The sequence below is a fragment of the Staurois parvus genome, unplaced genomic scaffold (assembly GCF_062004578.1).
Source record: "Staurois parvus isolate SC_StPar_1 unplaced genomic scaffold, SC_StPar_1.0 ptg000051l, whole genome shotgun sequence".
NCBI classification, from domain to species: Eukaryota; Metazoa; Chordata; class Amphibia; order Anura; family Ranidae; genus Staurois; species Staurois parvus.
This window is the reverse complement of record NW_028317847.1, coordinates 3,924,205-3,941,013: the sequence shown is the minus strand read 5'-3', so window position 1 is coordinate 3,941,013 and position 16,809 is coordinate 3,924,205. Positions and strand designations below refer to the sequence as shown.

The window sequence follows — 16,809 nt, the reverse complement described above, 5'->3', positions numbered from 1 at the left end:
AGCGCTGAGCGAACTATTGGTGCTTTATAAATACTGTATAATAACAATAATAATTTTCTTGAGATTTTTGGTTTAGATTTACCAAAAACCATATAATATGAGGTCAAACCTGAACAACACTTTCAATTGTATCCAATTAGGCAGGCTCTTGTACTACATAGTTGAAGGTAAATCTAAAGGAAATTGGACAAAAATTGGTCAGAAAATTGTATAGTGTATGGCCAGCCTTAGTAACACTTTCTCTGAGCCTATACTGACATGTATCTTCCATCAGCCAGGGACTGAACAGTGAAATGAGACACAGCACAATAATGAGGTCTATCGCCCAGTTGAATAAAAAATAAACAAAACCTGGCTTTCAGCATTTTTAGCTCCTCGTTTGAATTCTCACTCTCCAACCTTGAGCTCTGCTGTAAAGAGGATTTCAAAAGGCAAACATTTATTTATTTCAGGTACTTATATAGCGCCATCAATTTACGCAGCGCTTTATATATATATTGTACATTCACATCAGTCCCTAACCCTCAAGGGGTGTACAATCTAAGGTCCCTAACTCACATTCATACATACACATACTAGGGACAATTTAGACAGGAGCCAATTAACCTACCAGCATGTCTTTGGGGTGTGGGAGGAAACCAGAGTAACCGGAGGAAACCCACGCAGTCACAGGGAGAACATGCAAACTCCAGGCAGGTGGTGCCGTGGTTTGGATTCGAACCAGCAACCCTAGTACTGCCAGGCTAACCATTTAGCCACTGTGCTGCCCTAACATCGCCACAAATTCAGATACTTGCTTCCTTGCATTTAAAAAATACATTTATTGATGCATGAAAAAATACAGAGTTCCATTCATTTGTGTTTTTTTAGATCTGCCTAGAGATCAAGGTTCAGTATAACATTTTTGCACATCTTCGTGCATAAAAAGCCACTAAAACCCCCTAGATACTCGCATTAAAACATAAAAAGGTGCGACTGTGTCCTTTTTAATTAAAAAAAAAGAGCAACTAAATGTCTTTTAAAGGTAGCCAGAAATAACATTACAGTCAGAAAAACAACATCGCGCAGCAAAATTGCCATCTACCTGCTGCAAATGGATTCCTTTCTGTTTGGATAGAAGGAGTCTTTCAGGGATAAAGCTGTGAAGCCATTTCAAACTTAATTACACCTTCCAGTTTACTCCCCTTTAAATGATTCTTGTAATTAGCAAAGGTCTGGATTAAGCAGATTGCAAATCTTTGTGTTAGCATTCCCTTATGGGTCCAATTTTATTGGGACATAAAGAAACCAGTACAGGTTCCTGACGAAAGTATGCAGCTGCGAAGCATTGTTATTTCCTCCTCTCCTTGCTCCGTGTTCCTTAAAGCAATTTGGAAACATTGTACAATTTAGCATTTTTTAGTTTAGTGTCGACTTCCAGACTATAGTATGTTTTAAAGACAAATTATCCAAAATATGTTCTAAAGGACTTTCGCGCTTTGGTCGGCTTCGCTGTTTTTGATTGTATATGGCCTCCTGATCTTTCGTTGGGAATGAAATAAATGAAACTGCAAGATCTGTGAATTTTTTCGATCTGAAAGACTTGTACGCAGATTTTTCAAATTGCTTGTGTTCCTTAAACTAAACCTGAGCAATTCAAGCTGAGCACACAAGGTAAAAAAAGAAGCATAAGCAGAGTTTAATTTAAAACTGAATTCTTTTGTAAAAAATGAAGGCATACTATGAGTGAAGTCCAGCAAGGTGCATGATACCTCCTGGACTTAGCACGATTATTTACATCTGACAGCTTAAGGGCTCGTTCACACTAGGCTGTTTTGCCAACGCTTGCCAAACGCCCCTATAGCATTTGGCAAGCGTTGGTCCGGCGTTTGCGGAGCATTTTTAACGCTCCGCAAATGCCGCATGCGCGGTTTAGCGGCGGTTGCTAGGCGTTTGCCGAGCGTTAATAACGCCCCACAAACGCCTATAATGCAGTTTGAGTGGTGTTACCGCTCCGCAAACGCCCTGCAACCGCGTCGCAACCGCACCGCAAACGCCGGCCGGGCATTTGCGGAGCGGCACCATAGACGAGAATAGGAGGCTTCAAAGCCTCCTGACTCGACCAGAGGCGTCCGTTTTGCCGCGACGCGACACAAACGCTCCCGTTAGAACAGCACCATGTGCTGTAATGTGCAGAATTGGCAGAGGCGTTTGGGAAGCGGTAAAAACGCTTCTCAAACGCCTCTCTGCCGCCTGCACACAAGGCTAGTGTGAACGTAGCCTTAGTCCTCATGCACACTTGATGTTTTTACAGCGGCTGTTTTAGGCATTTGACATTTTTTTCTACAGCTAGTAAACCCCCCGGCATGTTATCCTATGGGTCCATGCACACATTGACTGTAATCAACGTTTTTTGGCTTGGATGTGTTTTGGCTGGAAAAAAAACCCAGAACTAGTGGGTTTCTAGAGGGGTTTTTCAGCTCTAAAAACACTCTAAAGCTGAAAAACGCAGTAAAATGCCACAAACTGGCATTCTTGGCCTTTTTTTTTTTACAAAATAAAAAAAAGTTTTTTGTAGTTAAAAAAAACACTAAAAACCGCAAACGCGGAAAAACACCACTAAATGCACCAAAACGTCGCTAAATGCTAATACAAAGCGCTAAAAAAAGCTGCAAAACTCACATTGTTAACGTGACTTTACACAGCTAATGTTACCAGCGTTATTAAAATGTCCCGTGTGCATGAGGACTTATAGCACTCTCACAAGACAGCGATTGCTGTTCCGGGAGAGCAACACTGTTCCTTCTGAGCTCTGCATTTTGAACAGGAGCGTCGTCTCAGCTGCCATGCTAGCCCCTCTCCCCTTCTGCTGTCCAATCACAGAAGCCTTTGTATTATGTGAACACATTCACAAAATACAAAGGCTTCTATGAATGGGCAGCAGAGGCAAGAGGCGGGCATAGTTGCTCTGTGTTTTTCTCTCCCCCGAGTGTCTCTCCGGCAAAGCAAAAACCTGTCAAATGTAAATATCATAGATAAACCCAGGACCCTGCATTCACTATATCTGGTCTCCCACAGTACACAGAACATGGAAATGCAATTATTGTAGTAAATATAAACTGCTAAATATCTTTTCTCATCAGCAGTATAGCGCAGTCTTGTGACTTCTATCAGTGTCCAGCAGAGCACTGGTTAAAGCTTGTAGGAAGAGTTTTCATTTTGCTCTAGGAGGGTGCAGAACCCCTGACCTCTGTCTGGACAGAGCTGATTGGCCCTGTGCTGATCACATGCACTCTCCCAAGAAAAAAAAAAACAACTCTAACAATACACACCAAACTGAGCATGTGCAGAGTGACTCCACACATTATGCCTTATCAGGAGATAAGAGGAGTGCACTGGAAGAAGGGGAGGATCAGAGAAGACAGGATTAAACAGCATTTTTACACAATGCAGAGGATTAACCCCTTAGGTTCCACAGTGAGTATAACAAGCATGCTTTACTGTGTATACAGACTGATTTTACTGTTGTGGGTTTAGTAACACTTTAAACTTTGCATGCGCACAGTGCATCTTCTCCTGGCTCCAGCTAACCTTAGTAGCAGCAGCTCCAGGCTGTTCAAACTCCATGTATGTGCAATGTGCTCTAGCAGAGAAGGAGCGGCCACTATTAAGGTTAGCTAGAGGCAGAAGAGGACGCATTGTGCAGGCGTGGTTTGCAGGCCCCTGAGAGACCACTAGGGGGAGCAAAATAGCTGATTTCAGGTTGTCCTGCAATGGCAGGACAGAGAGGTATGGAGAGCCAGCAGTTTTTTCTGGAGATGACCCATCTGGCTTCATCTGGACTGGGAGGATCTTTACTATTTCCAAAAGGAGGAAGTATGGTATGTACTATTCAATAGATGCAACACCAGCTAGAAATATTTTCTAAAAATGTTCCTGAAAGGTGAACACTCATGTGAGAGCTTGTTTGCCTGCATGGAGATGCACAAAGTCCCATCGAGGGCAAGATTGATGACACAACTTTTGCCTGCATGGAGATGCACAAAGTCCATTTGAGGGAAAGATTGATGGCACAACTTTTGCCTGCATGGAGATGCACAAAGTCCCATTGAGGGCAAGATTGATGGCACAACTATCAACCCATCCCCGCCTGCCAAGATGATAGTTGTAATTCTGGACTCTGAACTCTTCTTTTGACCCCACATCCAATCACTTTCGAAATCTTGTCACCTCTACCTCTACATCTCCAAAATATGCTCCTTCTTAACCAATGACACCCCAAAGCTGCTAATTCACTCCCTGATCATCTCTTGCCTCAACTACCGCAACTCCCTCATTGGATTACCTTTACATAGCTATCCCTTCTTTAGTCCACATGAATGCACCTGCCAGACTCATCCACCATACCAACCCCATTCAGTGTCTCCCACCCCTCTCTACCAATCCCTCCATTGGCTTCCACAAACCCAACACATTAAATTCAAAATACTAACAACTTACAAAGCCATCTAATCTAGTCTCAAAACACCAAACAAATTGTTATTTTCGTTCCTCTCAACACCTCCTGTTCTCTAGCTCCCTTGTCACCTCCTCCGATGTTCATCTCCAGGATTTCGCCACAGCACCTCCCAACTCCCTACCCCAATCTGTCTGACTATCTCCTATTCTGTCCACTTTTAGGAGATCTCTGAAAACCCTTCTCTTCAGAGAAGCCTATCCTGCCTCCACCTAACAACTGTACATTTATTTTCTCCATCAAGTCATCCCCACAGTTATTATCTTTTGTATTCCTTGATCATCCTTTTTTTATTGTAATCTGTAAAAAGCAGGGCCCTCTGATTCCTCCTGTATTGAATTGTATTGTACCTTTATGTTCTGCCTTCATTCAGCCCTGTGCAGGTAAACACAGCCTTCTGTGGGCGTACGAGTTAGTAAACTAGGCCTAAGCCAACCAGTTTTTATACATATTAGGAAATTAGGCCTTCTGTCACTTTAAAGTGGCAAATGGGAGACTTTGGAGGTAGCAGGGGAAGGAACAAGTCATGAAAATGTCCTGTTTGCTTGCCCTTGGTTCTATTGACTATGGAACTTATCTCATCCATTGTTGAAGACCAACTCTAGAGAAAACAAAAGCAATGTTCCCCACCCACTCTTTGCCATTCATTAGGTTTTTAGGGAACAATCAGGATGTGAGCAGCTTCTTTGTGCAAAGTAAAAAAAAAAAGCAAATAATAGTTTTAAGAGACTGTCACAGCTGCTCGGGTGCTAGGCTCTGCACAGTCAAGTACCCTCCTAAGAAGAGCACTTATAGAAAAGACCATAAGAAGAAAGGCAGGGACAGATACGTATTGTCAGCTTATGCAGCTTGTTAGAGGTGCTGACCCGCCTCTGAACACTCATTACTGCTGCCTCCCTCTCCGGCTGTAAAGCCTCCAATTTGACGTGAAGAGCCTAACGCCCGTCACCCATTAGATCAGCTCTGGATTTCTCGAATCCTTCCTGACCGACGCAGATAACTGCGAGCGGGGAACGCCGTAACAAAAACCTTCCCGAGGATGGATGCAATCTTTCGCCACACTATTTTTTTTCAGTTCCGCTTATAATTACTTATGCAAACAATTGCTCTGAACTGATAATAGAATTTAGCATTTGGCTAAAGCCCCGGAGAGTAAATGTTTTTTTGAAGCTGAGTATTCTGTCACACAATAGACAAGACTGCTTTTTTTACTTTTCAAGATATTCTAATGAAGTGTTACCACTGGAGGGGGGGAAGATTTGCAGACAGCCTGCAGCTGGTTAAATATGACCCTGAGAGGTAATCTTGAAATAGTTGCTACATAAAATGACTACGTACAGAATTTAACTGAGCTGTACTAGTTCAATGGCTTCAGCTGCCTAAAGCAGAACTCCAACAATAACAGGATATAAAAAATAAACAGCCCATTATATGATAAGAAAAGAAAAGCAATAAAAGTGGTTGTAAACCCTAAGGGCCAATTTACACTAGTACGGTGACCAGCGGTTTTCTGCGCTAGAATACCCGTCATTGCTAGGACATAAAGAAAACAGTTGATTCCTAAGGGGAAGATTTACTAAAACTGGTGTACGCAGAATCTGGTGCAGCTGTGCATGGCAGCCAATCAGCTTCTAACTTCAGCTTGTTCAATTAAGCTTTGCCAATTAAACCTGGAAGCTGATTGGTTACTATGCTTAGATGCACTAGATTCTGTGTGCACCAGTTTTAGTAAATCTCCCCATATGTGTCCTATTCACACTGCAGTGCAGCCCAGCCTTATGATGCAGTGATCTGCGATAAAATGCAGACATACTGCTGTAGCACTACCCCCTTAGGGATTGCTAAGAAGTTTTGGGTGCCCAAATCGCTCACTCCGCTCCTCCCATGATATCCTCCTCTCTAGCTCCCTCATCACCTCTTCCCACGCTCGCCTCCAGGACTTCTCCAGAGCCTCTCCCATCCTCTGGAACTCCCTACTATGTCTGGTCAGCCCCCACCCTGTCTGCCTTTAGGAGATCTTTGAAAACTCACTTCTTCAGGGAAGCCTACCCCTCCTCCACCTAAGAACTGTACTTGAATCACCTCTGCCAGATTATCCCCCGCCGCTATCACCTTTTGTATCACCTCCCCCTTCCTTTAGATTGTAAACTCCAGGAGCCGGGCCCTCCTATTCCTTCTGTACTGAAATGTATTGTAATTGTACTGTCTCCCTTATATTGTAAAGAGCTGTGCAAACTGTTGGCGCTATATAAATCCCGTATAATAATAATAGTCCTGCACAGCCAGTCAGTTAGCATTTTCCACTTAGCTTTTATCCACAGACAGAAATCAGGCTGTGAGCATTGGTTTTGTTGTTTTTATTACAAGTACTTATATAGTGTAGTTAATTTACACAGCGCTTTACATATATATTGTACATTCACATCAGTCCCTAACCCTCAAGGAGTGTACAATCTAGGGTACCTAACTCACATTCATACATACACATACTAGGGACAATTTAGACAGGAGACAATTAACCTACCAGCATGTCTTTGGAGTGTGGGAGGAAACCAGAAAACCCGGAGGAAACCCACGCAGGCACAGGGAGAACATGAAAACTCCAGGCAGGTGGTGCCATGGTTGGGATCTAAACCAATGCCCCTAGTACTGCCAGGTGGAAGTGCTAACCATTTAGCCACTTGAGGAGATTAAATTTGGATGGGTAAAGGGGTGTATAGGATGCCCATAGGAAATGAAGTCTGAGGACAACTTGCTGAACTACTCACAGCTTTTTCTCTCTGACGCACAGTCTCTGTTGCAGTGCTAGCCAGCAGCGCCATTGGAACCACCCAAGACCCTAGATGTAGTCCTCTTCACCCAGCAAACCTGGAGACCTTCTTCCTGAGCAGGGAATCTGGCTCCTGTTCCATTACGTAAGGTGCACAGTCACTAGCAAAGGGCTAATCTGGTTTCCCACCAAAGTGCTCCCTCTTCCACCCACCCAGGGGGTGCAGATGTGCTCACTCAGATCCTCTCCTGTACCACTTGTGAAATGGCTGCTGCAACCAGGCCTATTAGCTGGGCTGCTCCTTCCCTGCTACACAGGTGGTCCTCTCTCAGGGGGTCGGAGAGTTTTCCTCTTTTCCAGCTCCAGGCTTGCAGGCAGGCCCCATCTCAGCAGGCTTCCTGGCAGCCTTCCTCCTACAGCTTCACATCTTCCTGCTTCTCACTCCTCTCCCACAACCACACTCCTACCCCAGCCACTGAACAGGCTTGAACACCTTCTAAGGGAGTCCAGCCCCCACCAAGCCTCCTGTTGGGGATTGGCTGAGGTCCCTCCAAAGGTGCAGCCTAATACTACTCAGATCCACCCACTGCCTCCAAGGACCCCCTCCAAAAGCCTCAGAGCAGGGGGAAATTCCTGAGTGGCTGGCCTGCAGAGTCTCTCAGCCCTTACCCGAATCTGACCCCTCTGACTATCACATCTAAGCTGCTATTCAGCTCCTGTCTAACCATTAGGGATTTAACTCTACCTAGTGTAACTAGGAGGGTGCTACACTGCATTTTATTGCAATTCACTGAGCCGGATAACATGTCACTGTAAAGCAACACAGAGCACCATAATGCTGTACATGATATGAATTAAATGTCACTTTTGTGCACTTCAAATAAAGTTCACTCAAGAAAAAAAAAAAGAAGGTAATTGTGTGCTGCGCCGACTCAAATACCACACTGCCCCCTACTGCCGGCTCACTGCAGTGGGAATAGAAACTGACGCACAGTAAACTGCTGTGGTTTTACTGTGCACCAGCTGTCTGAATATATGTAAAGGCCTGTTTACATTAAACAACGAAGTGGCAAGCTCCAGGTGATACACAGAAATTATACAAATCCTTATACATAAGTTGTTTATCAGCAACCCTCTCTTCTCCACAGCTATTCAAAGTCCAGAATTTACACATAATTTTTGAGGTTCAGAAGGCAGGGAGTGGGGATCTGATGTCAAACACTGAACAGCAAAGAGCAGGAAGCTGGGTATAATCTGAGACCTGAGTGAAGGGAATAGATACACACCCCTCTACACAGCCTCATAGTGAAACATGCACAGCTAAGACAGTGAGTCATAGGCTGTGTGATGGAGGAGGCATCCCCTGTCCCTTTCCTTTGGAGTCAGCATAACCTGTCAGGAGTGACTTGTGCAGATAGTAGAAAGAAATCACACTAGGAGCTTTGGATTGAGGCTAGAACACATTATAGAAGGATATGCTTTGTTCATTCTTTCATTTAAGAAGTTTACAACCACTTTAAGATATTCATGAAAAATCAGTGTATGGAATTTAGTGTCGTGTGAATCTTTTAATAGTTATACATGTGCTTTTATTATTAAATCTGGAAATTTTTTTACACATGCTGCATGTGTGTTGCTTCCTGGGTGCCGTCTGAAAAAGTCCTCTTTTTAAAAGAATGATATACTATACATATCAGTGCTTATCAATAACACTTCTTTTAAGGCACCTACAGTTGCAAGAAAAAGTATGTGAACCCCTTGGGATTACGTGGAGTTTTGCATGAATTGGGCATAAAATGTGCTCTGAACGTCATCTAAATCACAACAATAGAAGAACACAGTCTGCTGAACATAATACTACACAAACATTAGATGTTGCCATGGTTTAAGTGCACAGTGCAGGGGGGAAAAAGTATGTGAACCTTTGGACTTAATAACTGGTTAACCCTCCTTTGGCAGCAATAACCTCAACCAAACGTTTCCTGTAGTTGCAGATCAGACCTGCACAACGATCTGGAGTCATTTTGGACCACTCCTCTTCACAAAACTGTTTCAGTGTAGCAATATTCTTGGGATGTCTGGTGTGAATCGCTCTCTTAAGGTCATGCCACAGCATTTCAATCGGGTTGAGGTCAGGACTCTGACTGGGCCACTCCAGAAGGCGTATTCTGTGCTGTTGCAGCCATTGTTTTGTTGAATTACTTGTATGCTTTGGGTCATTGTCCTGTTGCATCACCCATCCTCTGCGGAGCTTCAGTTGGCGGACAGATGGTCATACGTTTTCCTGCAAAATGTCTTGATAAACTCTGGAATTCATTTTCTCATCAATGACAACAATCCGTCCAGGCCCTGAGGCAGCAAAGCAGCCCCAAACCATGATGCTCCCTCCGCCATGTTTTACAGTGGGGATGAGGTTTTGATGTTGGTGTGCTGTGCCTTTTTTTCTCCACCCATAGTGTTGTGTGTTCTTCCCAAACAACTCAATCTTGGTTTCATCTGTCCACAGTATATTTTGCCAGTAGTGCTGTGGAACATCCAGGTGCTCTTTTGCAAACTTCAAACGTGCTGCAATATTCTTTTTGGACAGCAATGGCTTCCTCCGTGGTGTCCTCCCATGTACTCCATTCTTGTTTAATGTTTTCCTTATTGTAGATGTGTCAACAAAAATGTTAGCATGTGCCAGAGATTTCTGTAGGTCTTTAGCTGACACTCTGGGATTCTTCTTTACCTCATGCAGCATTCTGCGTTGTGCTCTTTCAGTCATTTTTACAGGACGACCACGCCTAGGGAGAGTAGCAACAGTGCTAAACTTTCTCCATTTGTAGACAGTCTGTCTTACCGTGGACACAGGAACATCAAGGCTTTTGGAGATACTGTTGTAACCCTTTCCAGCTTCATGCAAGTCAACAATTCTTGATCGTAGGTCTTCTGAGAGCTCTTTTTTGCGAGGCATGGTTCACATCAGACAGTGCTTCTTGAAACCAGTAAACCCAAAACAGGTGTGTGTTTTTTAAGGGCAGGACAGCTGTCAGCAACACATCCAATATCATCACACTGATTGGAGTCAAGGTTGGCTCACTCCTGGCTCCAATTAGCTCTGGGAGAAGTCATTAAGCTAGGGCCTCACATACTTTTTCCTCCCTGCACTGTGAATGTTTACATGTTATGTGCAATTAAACCATGGCAACATCTAATGTTTGTGTAGTATTATGTTCAGCAGACTGTGTTCTTCTATTGTTGTGACTTAGATGACGTTCAGAGCACATTTTATGCCCAATTCATGCAAAACTCCACGTAATCCCAAGGGGTTCACATACTTTTTCTTGCAACTGTAGGTGAGTCCTGAATTCAGGGAGCCCTGAAAGATGCAAATTTTGATCAGAATCTTGAAGTATACTTGCATCATGCAATAAAATCATGCCTATATTGCAGAGGTGCTTCCAAAATCTTGTCTACAAGTTGCATTTGCAATGGCCACGTATAACTTCACTATGATGTAAAATATATCTAAAACTGTTTTTTTGTTTCACAGACAATGGTGTACTTATTCCAAAATGCTGAGGAACAACAAACTGATATGTAATCTGTTTATGTTATACTGCATATTAAAAAAAAAAAAATAGGTTTACTAGAGTTCTTTATCTCCTTAATGACCAGCCATCATAGATCAATGCCCGCCATAGCTATGTATTGTAGGATCATGTGCACTAGCACACAAGCATGTACCAAAATGGTCATGCTAACCGTGCATTCCTGCTGTGTCAATGCTGTCACTAAAAGTCAGGGTCACAGTGAAGGTATTGCAAGCTAAAAACATCAACTTCCACTTCTTAATTACTGATACCTGGCAGCGGTGTATCAGTGTTGTGATGCCACGACTTTTCATGAAGAGCTCTTTTCTTCTCGCTCTGTAAAAGCAGTTAAACTGCTTGAGTAGAACACATTGAAGAGTAAAAGCACTTCATAGCAGAAGCAAAGTGTATATATATATATATATATATTGTGGGAACTCGCTTCAACGTGGTAGAGCTTTCAAACGCAAACAGCTACTCGCTTTCTTTTTCAGGGCCTTTTTAGCCCACTTTTATTTAAATGAAAGTTCAAACATAATGCTTCCCACGCAGGGGTATCCACCAACAAAACAAAGATTCAGCCTCCTGGCTTACACATAGTTCAATGTCTGTCTCCTGCAGACTCTTCCCAAATTATAGCCACTAGCACACAGCTAGTCTGGCTTCCACCTGACTCCAAGGCAGAGACCTCCTGTCTGCCAGGGTGGAGCCCTGCTGACTCCTAGCTGCCGGGGTGGAGCCCATGACTGTTGGACTTGCAGAATCCCGAGGCTAATACTTACCTACCCCCTTTAAAACACCACCACCCCTTCAAAACCTTCCCCCCCAAATAAACACGCAACTCACTTTTTGGTGTAAAACCGGCCATAGCAGCCATTTATTTAACATAACTCAACATAATATCTTAGTACATTACCACCCGGGTCCGAGGTCTCTGAAGGCACCATTACTCCCATCACCAACTCGGCTGTATCTATTACTCAATGAAAGGCCCCCAGCCGCTACTACACCGCCTCGGGGACAATACTACTGTTACTTTAACCCAGATACAGCCAAATGAACTCCCACATTACCAATATGACCTTTTATTGGGAAGGGACACCCATACCTACGATGGGCCCAACCCATAATTCCTCAACTTGTCACTCCACCACCGCCTTCAAAGACCCATCGACCCCTGCCACAGCACACGAGTGTGAACCCTTACACTCGTGTAGCCCGCCACACACGTAATCCACGTTGGATACCATCCTGCAGGCCCAAGGACCACAGATCAATCCCCACTGCATTAAGATGCACCCCATCCGAGCGCAAATACCGCCAGGACTCCTCCTCCAGCTCCCTATGACGGACTGCTAGGCCACCATTCCTCACTACAAAACGCGCCACCTCCTTATTCACCTTAACTCGAGCCCTATTAATTTTTTCGACGGAACGGGCCATACGCCAATAAGCACGGGCCACTATGTCCGACCATACCAGCACTGTGTCCGGGAAAAAAGACCGAATCCGCAAAAAATCAAACTTGATGTCCCGGATAACCTCCCGCATGGAGCGCAACCTGAGATCATTACCCCCCACATGCAATACCAAAACATCAGGAGGCCGGTCCAGACGGGAATAGTGATGAATTTCCGGGACCACCCTGGACCACAACATTCCCGGCACTCCAAGTCAATGAAGCCTCGCCTCCCCCCTCTCAAATCCCAGTTGCCGACCCTCTGGACGAACATCCGCCCTCTTAGCCCCCCAAAAAACATATGAATGGCCCAAGATCCATACCAAGCAGCCTTCGGAACCTGCAAAGAAACACACAAAAGAAGGGAGGAGGTAGAACCTTCACCACAAAGGCCCCCACAAAACAAACAAAAACACAAAGTTAACAAAAATACAAGTACCACAGAGACCAACACAACAACACCAAAACTCTTTTTTTTTTTTTTTTTTTAAATCACAAGAACTGAGGACGCACATACAACTTGAACCTATCCGAATCCCAACGCCGAATCCGACGAACCACTTGATCACCTAACCCCAGCGGGCGGCCTCCGTAGCTGCCCCAATGCGAAACGAATGAGACGAGTAATGTTCCACACCCAACCCGGCAGACTGCAAACACCGTTTAAACACTGCCCCAAATTGGAATCGAGACAGAGCCATCCCATTCGTATGCAAAAGAAAACCCCAGGAAGGTCAGGTCTCACCTCGAGAAATTCCCTAACCGCCCGTACCGGACAAATCCGAGAACTCGGAATCTCAGCCAATTCCACCCAGGTACCCCGACCCAAACGGTCCGTTTTTGACTTACGCAGAAAAATTCGCACCCCACTACCCATCAAGACCACCTCATCTACGGCCAAACCACCCTCGCCCCACTTAGTCTGACTAACCAACTCCCCAACCCGAAAGGCCCCAAAAAATGCCAGCACAAAAGCCGCCCGGAACAAAATCGCCTCATACAATGAGGAACAAACACAATCCAACTGGCCAACCACCACTTGAAGAACCTCAAAAGAAACCGGCCGTCTAGAACCAGGGATGGAACGGCCTTTTCTGTACCCCCGCATAGCCTGCCGAACAAGGAAATCCTTCGTCACGTCACGACCCCCCGCCAGTTTTAAATGAAAAGCCAACCCCGCCAGCTTGCGAGACATCAAAGTTGCGGAAACACCCCTTTCAAAATTCCTGCCGATGAAATAAAGCAGGAGGCATAGGGCGTCATCCACCCCTAAACCATCCCCCACCTCACTCACCAGCTCCAGCCATTCCCGCCACACCTTCTCATAGAAAACCCAAGTGGACGCGCAAACTGACTTCTGAATCAAGGCCGCTGAAGAGGCAAGGCAATGCTCCACAAGTGATCCGGACAATCGATACCGCGTTGCTCCGCTTCTGGTGCCAACCGACGGAATCTGTCCCACTGAAAACGAGATAGAGCATCAGCAACGGAGTTATCCACACCCGGAACATGTACAGCCGAAATAAAACAATTGAGACCCAAACAGTCCAAAACCAACCGCTGCAACATACGAACCACCGGCCGAGACGTGGCCGAAACACGATTAATGGCATGAACCACGCTCAAATTATCACAATGAAAACGAATCCGTTTATTCCGGAAAACAGCACCCCACAAAGAAACAGCTAAAACGATGGGGAAAAGCTCCAGTAAAGTCAGATTGCGCAACAGACCCTCCTCCCGCCATTGCAAAGGCCACGAACCCGCACACCACTGACCCTGAAAATAGGCCCCAAAGCCGGCCGAGCCCGCCGCATCCGTAAAGAGTTCCAAATCAAAATTGGACACGACCCCATCCAACCAAAGTGATCTTCCATTATAGGAATCGAGAAACGACCTCCATACCCCCAAATCATCCCGTAGCTCACCTCGCAGCCGAACCCTGTGATGCGGGGCCGCCACACCAGCCGTGGCCGCCGCCAAACGCCTGGAAAATATACGCCCCATGGGCATGATGTGACAAGCGAAATTTAACTTGCCTAGTAACGACTGCAATTCCCGAAGCCGAATCTTCCTGCACTGACCCACCGAACTCACCAACCCCCGGAGCTCCTCCAATTTATCCTGAGGCAAACGACATTCCATGGCCTCCGTATCGACAATAATTCCCAAAAAGCACAATTCCGTTGTCGGACCCACCATCTTATCCGAAGCCAAAGGAACGCCAAAATGCTCAAACACATGTTCCACCGTGCTCAGTAGCGACGCACAGATGGAACTACCCGGAGGGCCAATACACAAAAAATCATCCAAATAATGGATGACAGATGCGAGCCCAGAAACATCCCCAACCGCCCATTCAAGAAAAGAACTAAAAGTCTCAAATAGAGAACAGGAAATGGCGCAGCCCATAGGCAAGCAACGATCAACAAATATGCACCCCTCCCATTTGCAACCCAGCAATCGGAGACAACTAGGATGCACCGGCAAAAGGCGAAACGCCGCCTCAATATCAGTTTTTGCCAACAGGGCACCCCGACCAAACCGCCGCACCCATGAAATCGCCGCGTCAAAAGAAGTGTAGGAAACAGAACACAAACCTGGGTCAATAGCATCATTGACCGAACCCCCCGGCGGATGAGACAGGTGATGAATGAGTCTATATTTATTAGGCTCCTTCTTGGGAACAACACCCAGCGGCGAAATTACCAAATTAGGCATAGGGGGGTCCACAAACGGGCCAGCCATGCGGCCCAAGGACACCTCCTTGTCAATTTTTGCCCTGATAACCTCCGGATGCAACCACGCCGACTTCAAATTATCCGCCGCTGGAGGAACTACCGCCAATAGACAGGGGATCAAAAAACCTTCCGAAAAACCCCGCCGCAACAGGGTCGCCGCCGCCTGATCAGGGTACCGCTTTAAAAACGGCAACATCTTTCCTACCCTCACCGGCGACTTCCCTTTTTCCAGTGTCACCACCTCTCCCCCGCCCTTGCTTGAAACACCGGGACAATGTATGGGCCCCCCCACAAGCCGAGCACTCATGACGGAATCGGCAGCCGGATCCAAACCTGCACGATCCCTCATTAAACTGCCAGCAATAGCCCTTTCTAAGCACGGCCGGCTGCGCAACCGTAGCTGCACTTCCGGCCCCCCCCTGAAAGGGATGAGCCGTGGTCCTCACGGGAGTCATGAGTTTCATCCACAGCCCGATATCTTTATGGTCCCACCGCAAAGATGGCCTAACCGCCATACGCTGACGAAACTGCTCGTCATAACGTAACCACGCAATGCCCCCATAAACCCTCTGAGCTTCCCCTATGGCATCCAAGTAACAAAAAAGTGGGGAACAATGCTCAGGCGACTTCTCTCCAATAACGCTTGCCAAAATGGCAAATGCCTGAAGCCAATTAGAGAACGAGCGGGGAATCAAACGATATCGCCGCTTTTCTTCCTCCTCCCTCTTACTCTCATCTGGCCGAACTTTATCTAAGTTGAATTTCTCCAACGGTAATAAAGAAAATATTTCCACATACTCGCCCCCCCAAATGCGCTCCTTCACCTCTGGCTTCAGATGAGCCCCCAAGGGCCCCTCGAAGCACACATAAACCTCGCATTTTGCAGCGTCTGCCAAACGCACACCATCACACCCCGTAACCCCTTTATCTCCGCCGTCAACCCCAGCGTGATCCGCCGCCGCTTCCCCCCTCAGAGCCTCAGAACCAGAGCTAACAGAACCCACCACCGCCGATCGCACTGCGGCCGCGACTCCAGAGACCTGCGGCCCAGCCACCGTAAACACCTGCGGGGGGACCCCAGCAGCTTCGTATCTACCACCCCCGGGGCCGACACCGCTCCCTGATGCCGCACCTTGCATTCCCGACCAAGCAGCCAAAGGTGGCGCCGAAGTCCTAGCGACCAACCCCGCCTCACAACGAGCCAACACTTCCCTGAAACCGGACAACATCATACCGACAACCATCAGCCCCCGGGGAACCCCCCAAAGACCCCACGTTAAGCCCTGCAGCCCCAAACCCCCTCTCCGCCAAAACAGAAACGCCACTCCCCTGGTCCCGAAACCCCTCAAACAGAGAGACTAACGAAGACAAAGAAACAGCCCCTGAATTTAACTCACCAGGCTGCAGTCGTTCGCCGGGACCCACAGCCGCCAATCCAGATCCAGGCAGGGATGAATGGACCGCATCTTCCTCAGAACCGCTGAGCTCCCCTTCGGATCTCCTCTCCGCATCCACCGGATCCCAGGCCGCACCAGGCCTCGCTCCGGGCTCTTCACCGGCTCTTGGGTCCGGTCGGCACACTGAACGGCTGGCAGCATCCACCGCACCAGAGCCCAGAGCCGCCGGATCATTCCTCCCACGCTGGGCTCGCTGGGAAGCAGCCGAAGCCCCAACCGACAGGGGGCCTTCTCCTGCTCCTGAAGCATTGCGGCGCAGAGGGGTGACCTCAGCACCCCCCGCCCCCCCTCGAGAGGCTCGCTGGGCCACCGAGA

The 16,809-nt window shown here is 46.7% G+C and overlaps 2 protein-coding genes and 1 pseudogene across 2 annotated transcripts in view; all 3 read right to left on the bottom strand.

Annotated features, from left to right (window-relative positions):
• LOC149470197 (uncharacterized) overlaps positions 1-16,809 on the bottom strand; it is a 693,606-nt gene that overhangs the window by 321,297 nt on the left and 355,500 nt on the right.
• On the bottom strand, positions 11,874-12,676 carry LOC149470202 (uncharacterized; annotated as a pseudogene).
• LOC149470201 (uncharacterized) lies at positions 13,659-16,266 on the bottom strand. Its single transcript, XM_089666418.1, has 2 exons — positions 15,249-16,266; positions 13,659-15,133 (listed from the first exon to the last, which is right to left on the bottom strand). Exons 1-2 carry the CDS (start codon positions 16,264-16,266, stop codon positions 13,659-13,661), a joined length of 2,493 nt encoding a protein of 830 aa, XP_089522544.1.

Excerpts from the sequence above, each read along its gene's own strand:
- LOC149470201 (XM_089666418.1), bottom strand. The coding sequence starts at position 16,266 with ATGTTGTCCGGTTTCAGGGAAGTGTTGGCTCGTTGTGAGGCGGGGTTG. Across the intron at positions 15,134-15,248 it reads TGGAAAAAGGGAAGTCGCCG|TTCCTCCAGCGGCGGATAAT; the intron begins GTGAGGGTAGGA and ends TATTGGCGGTAG.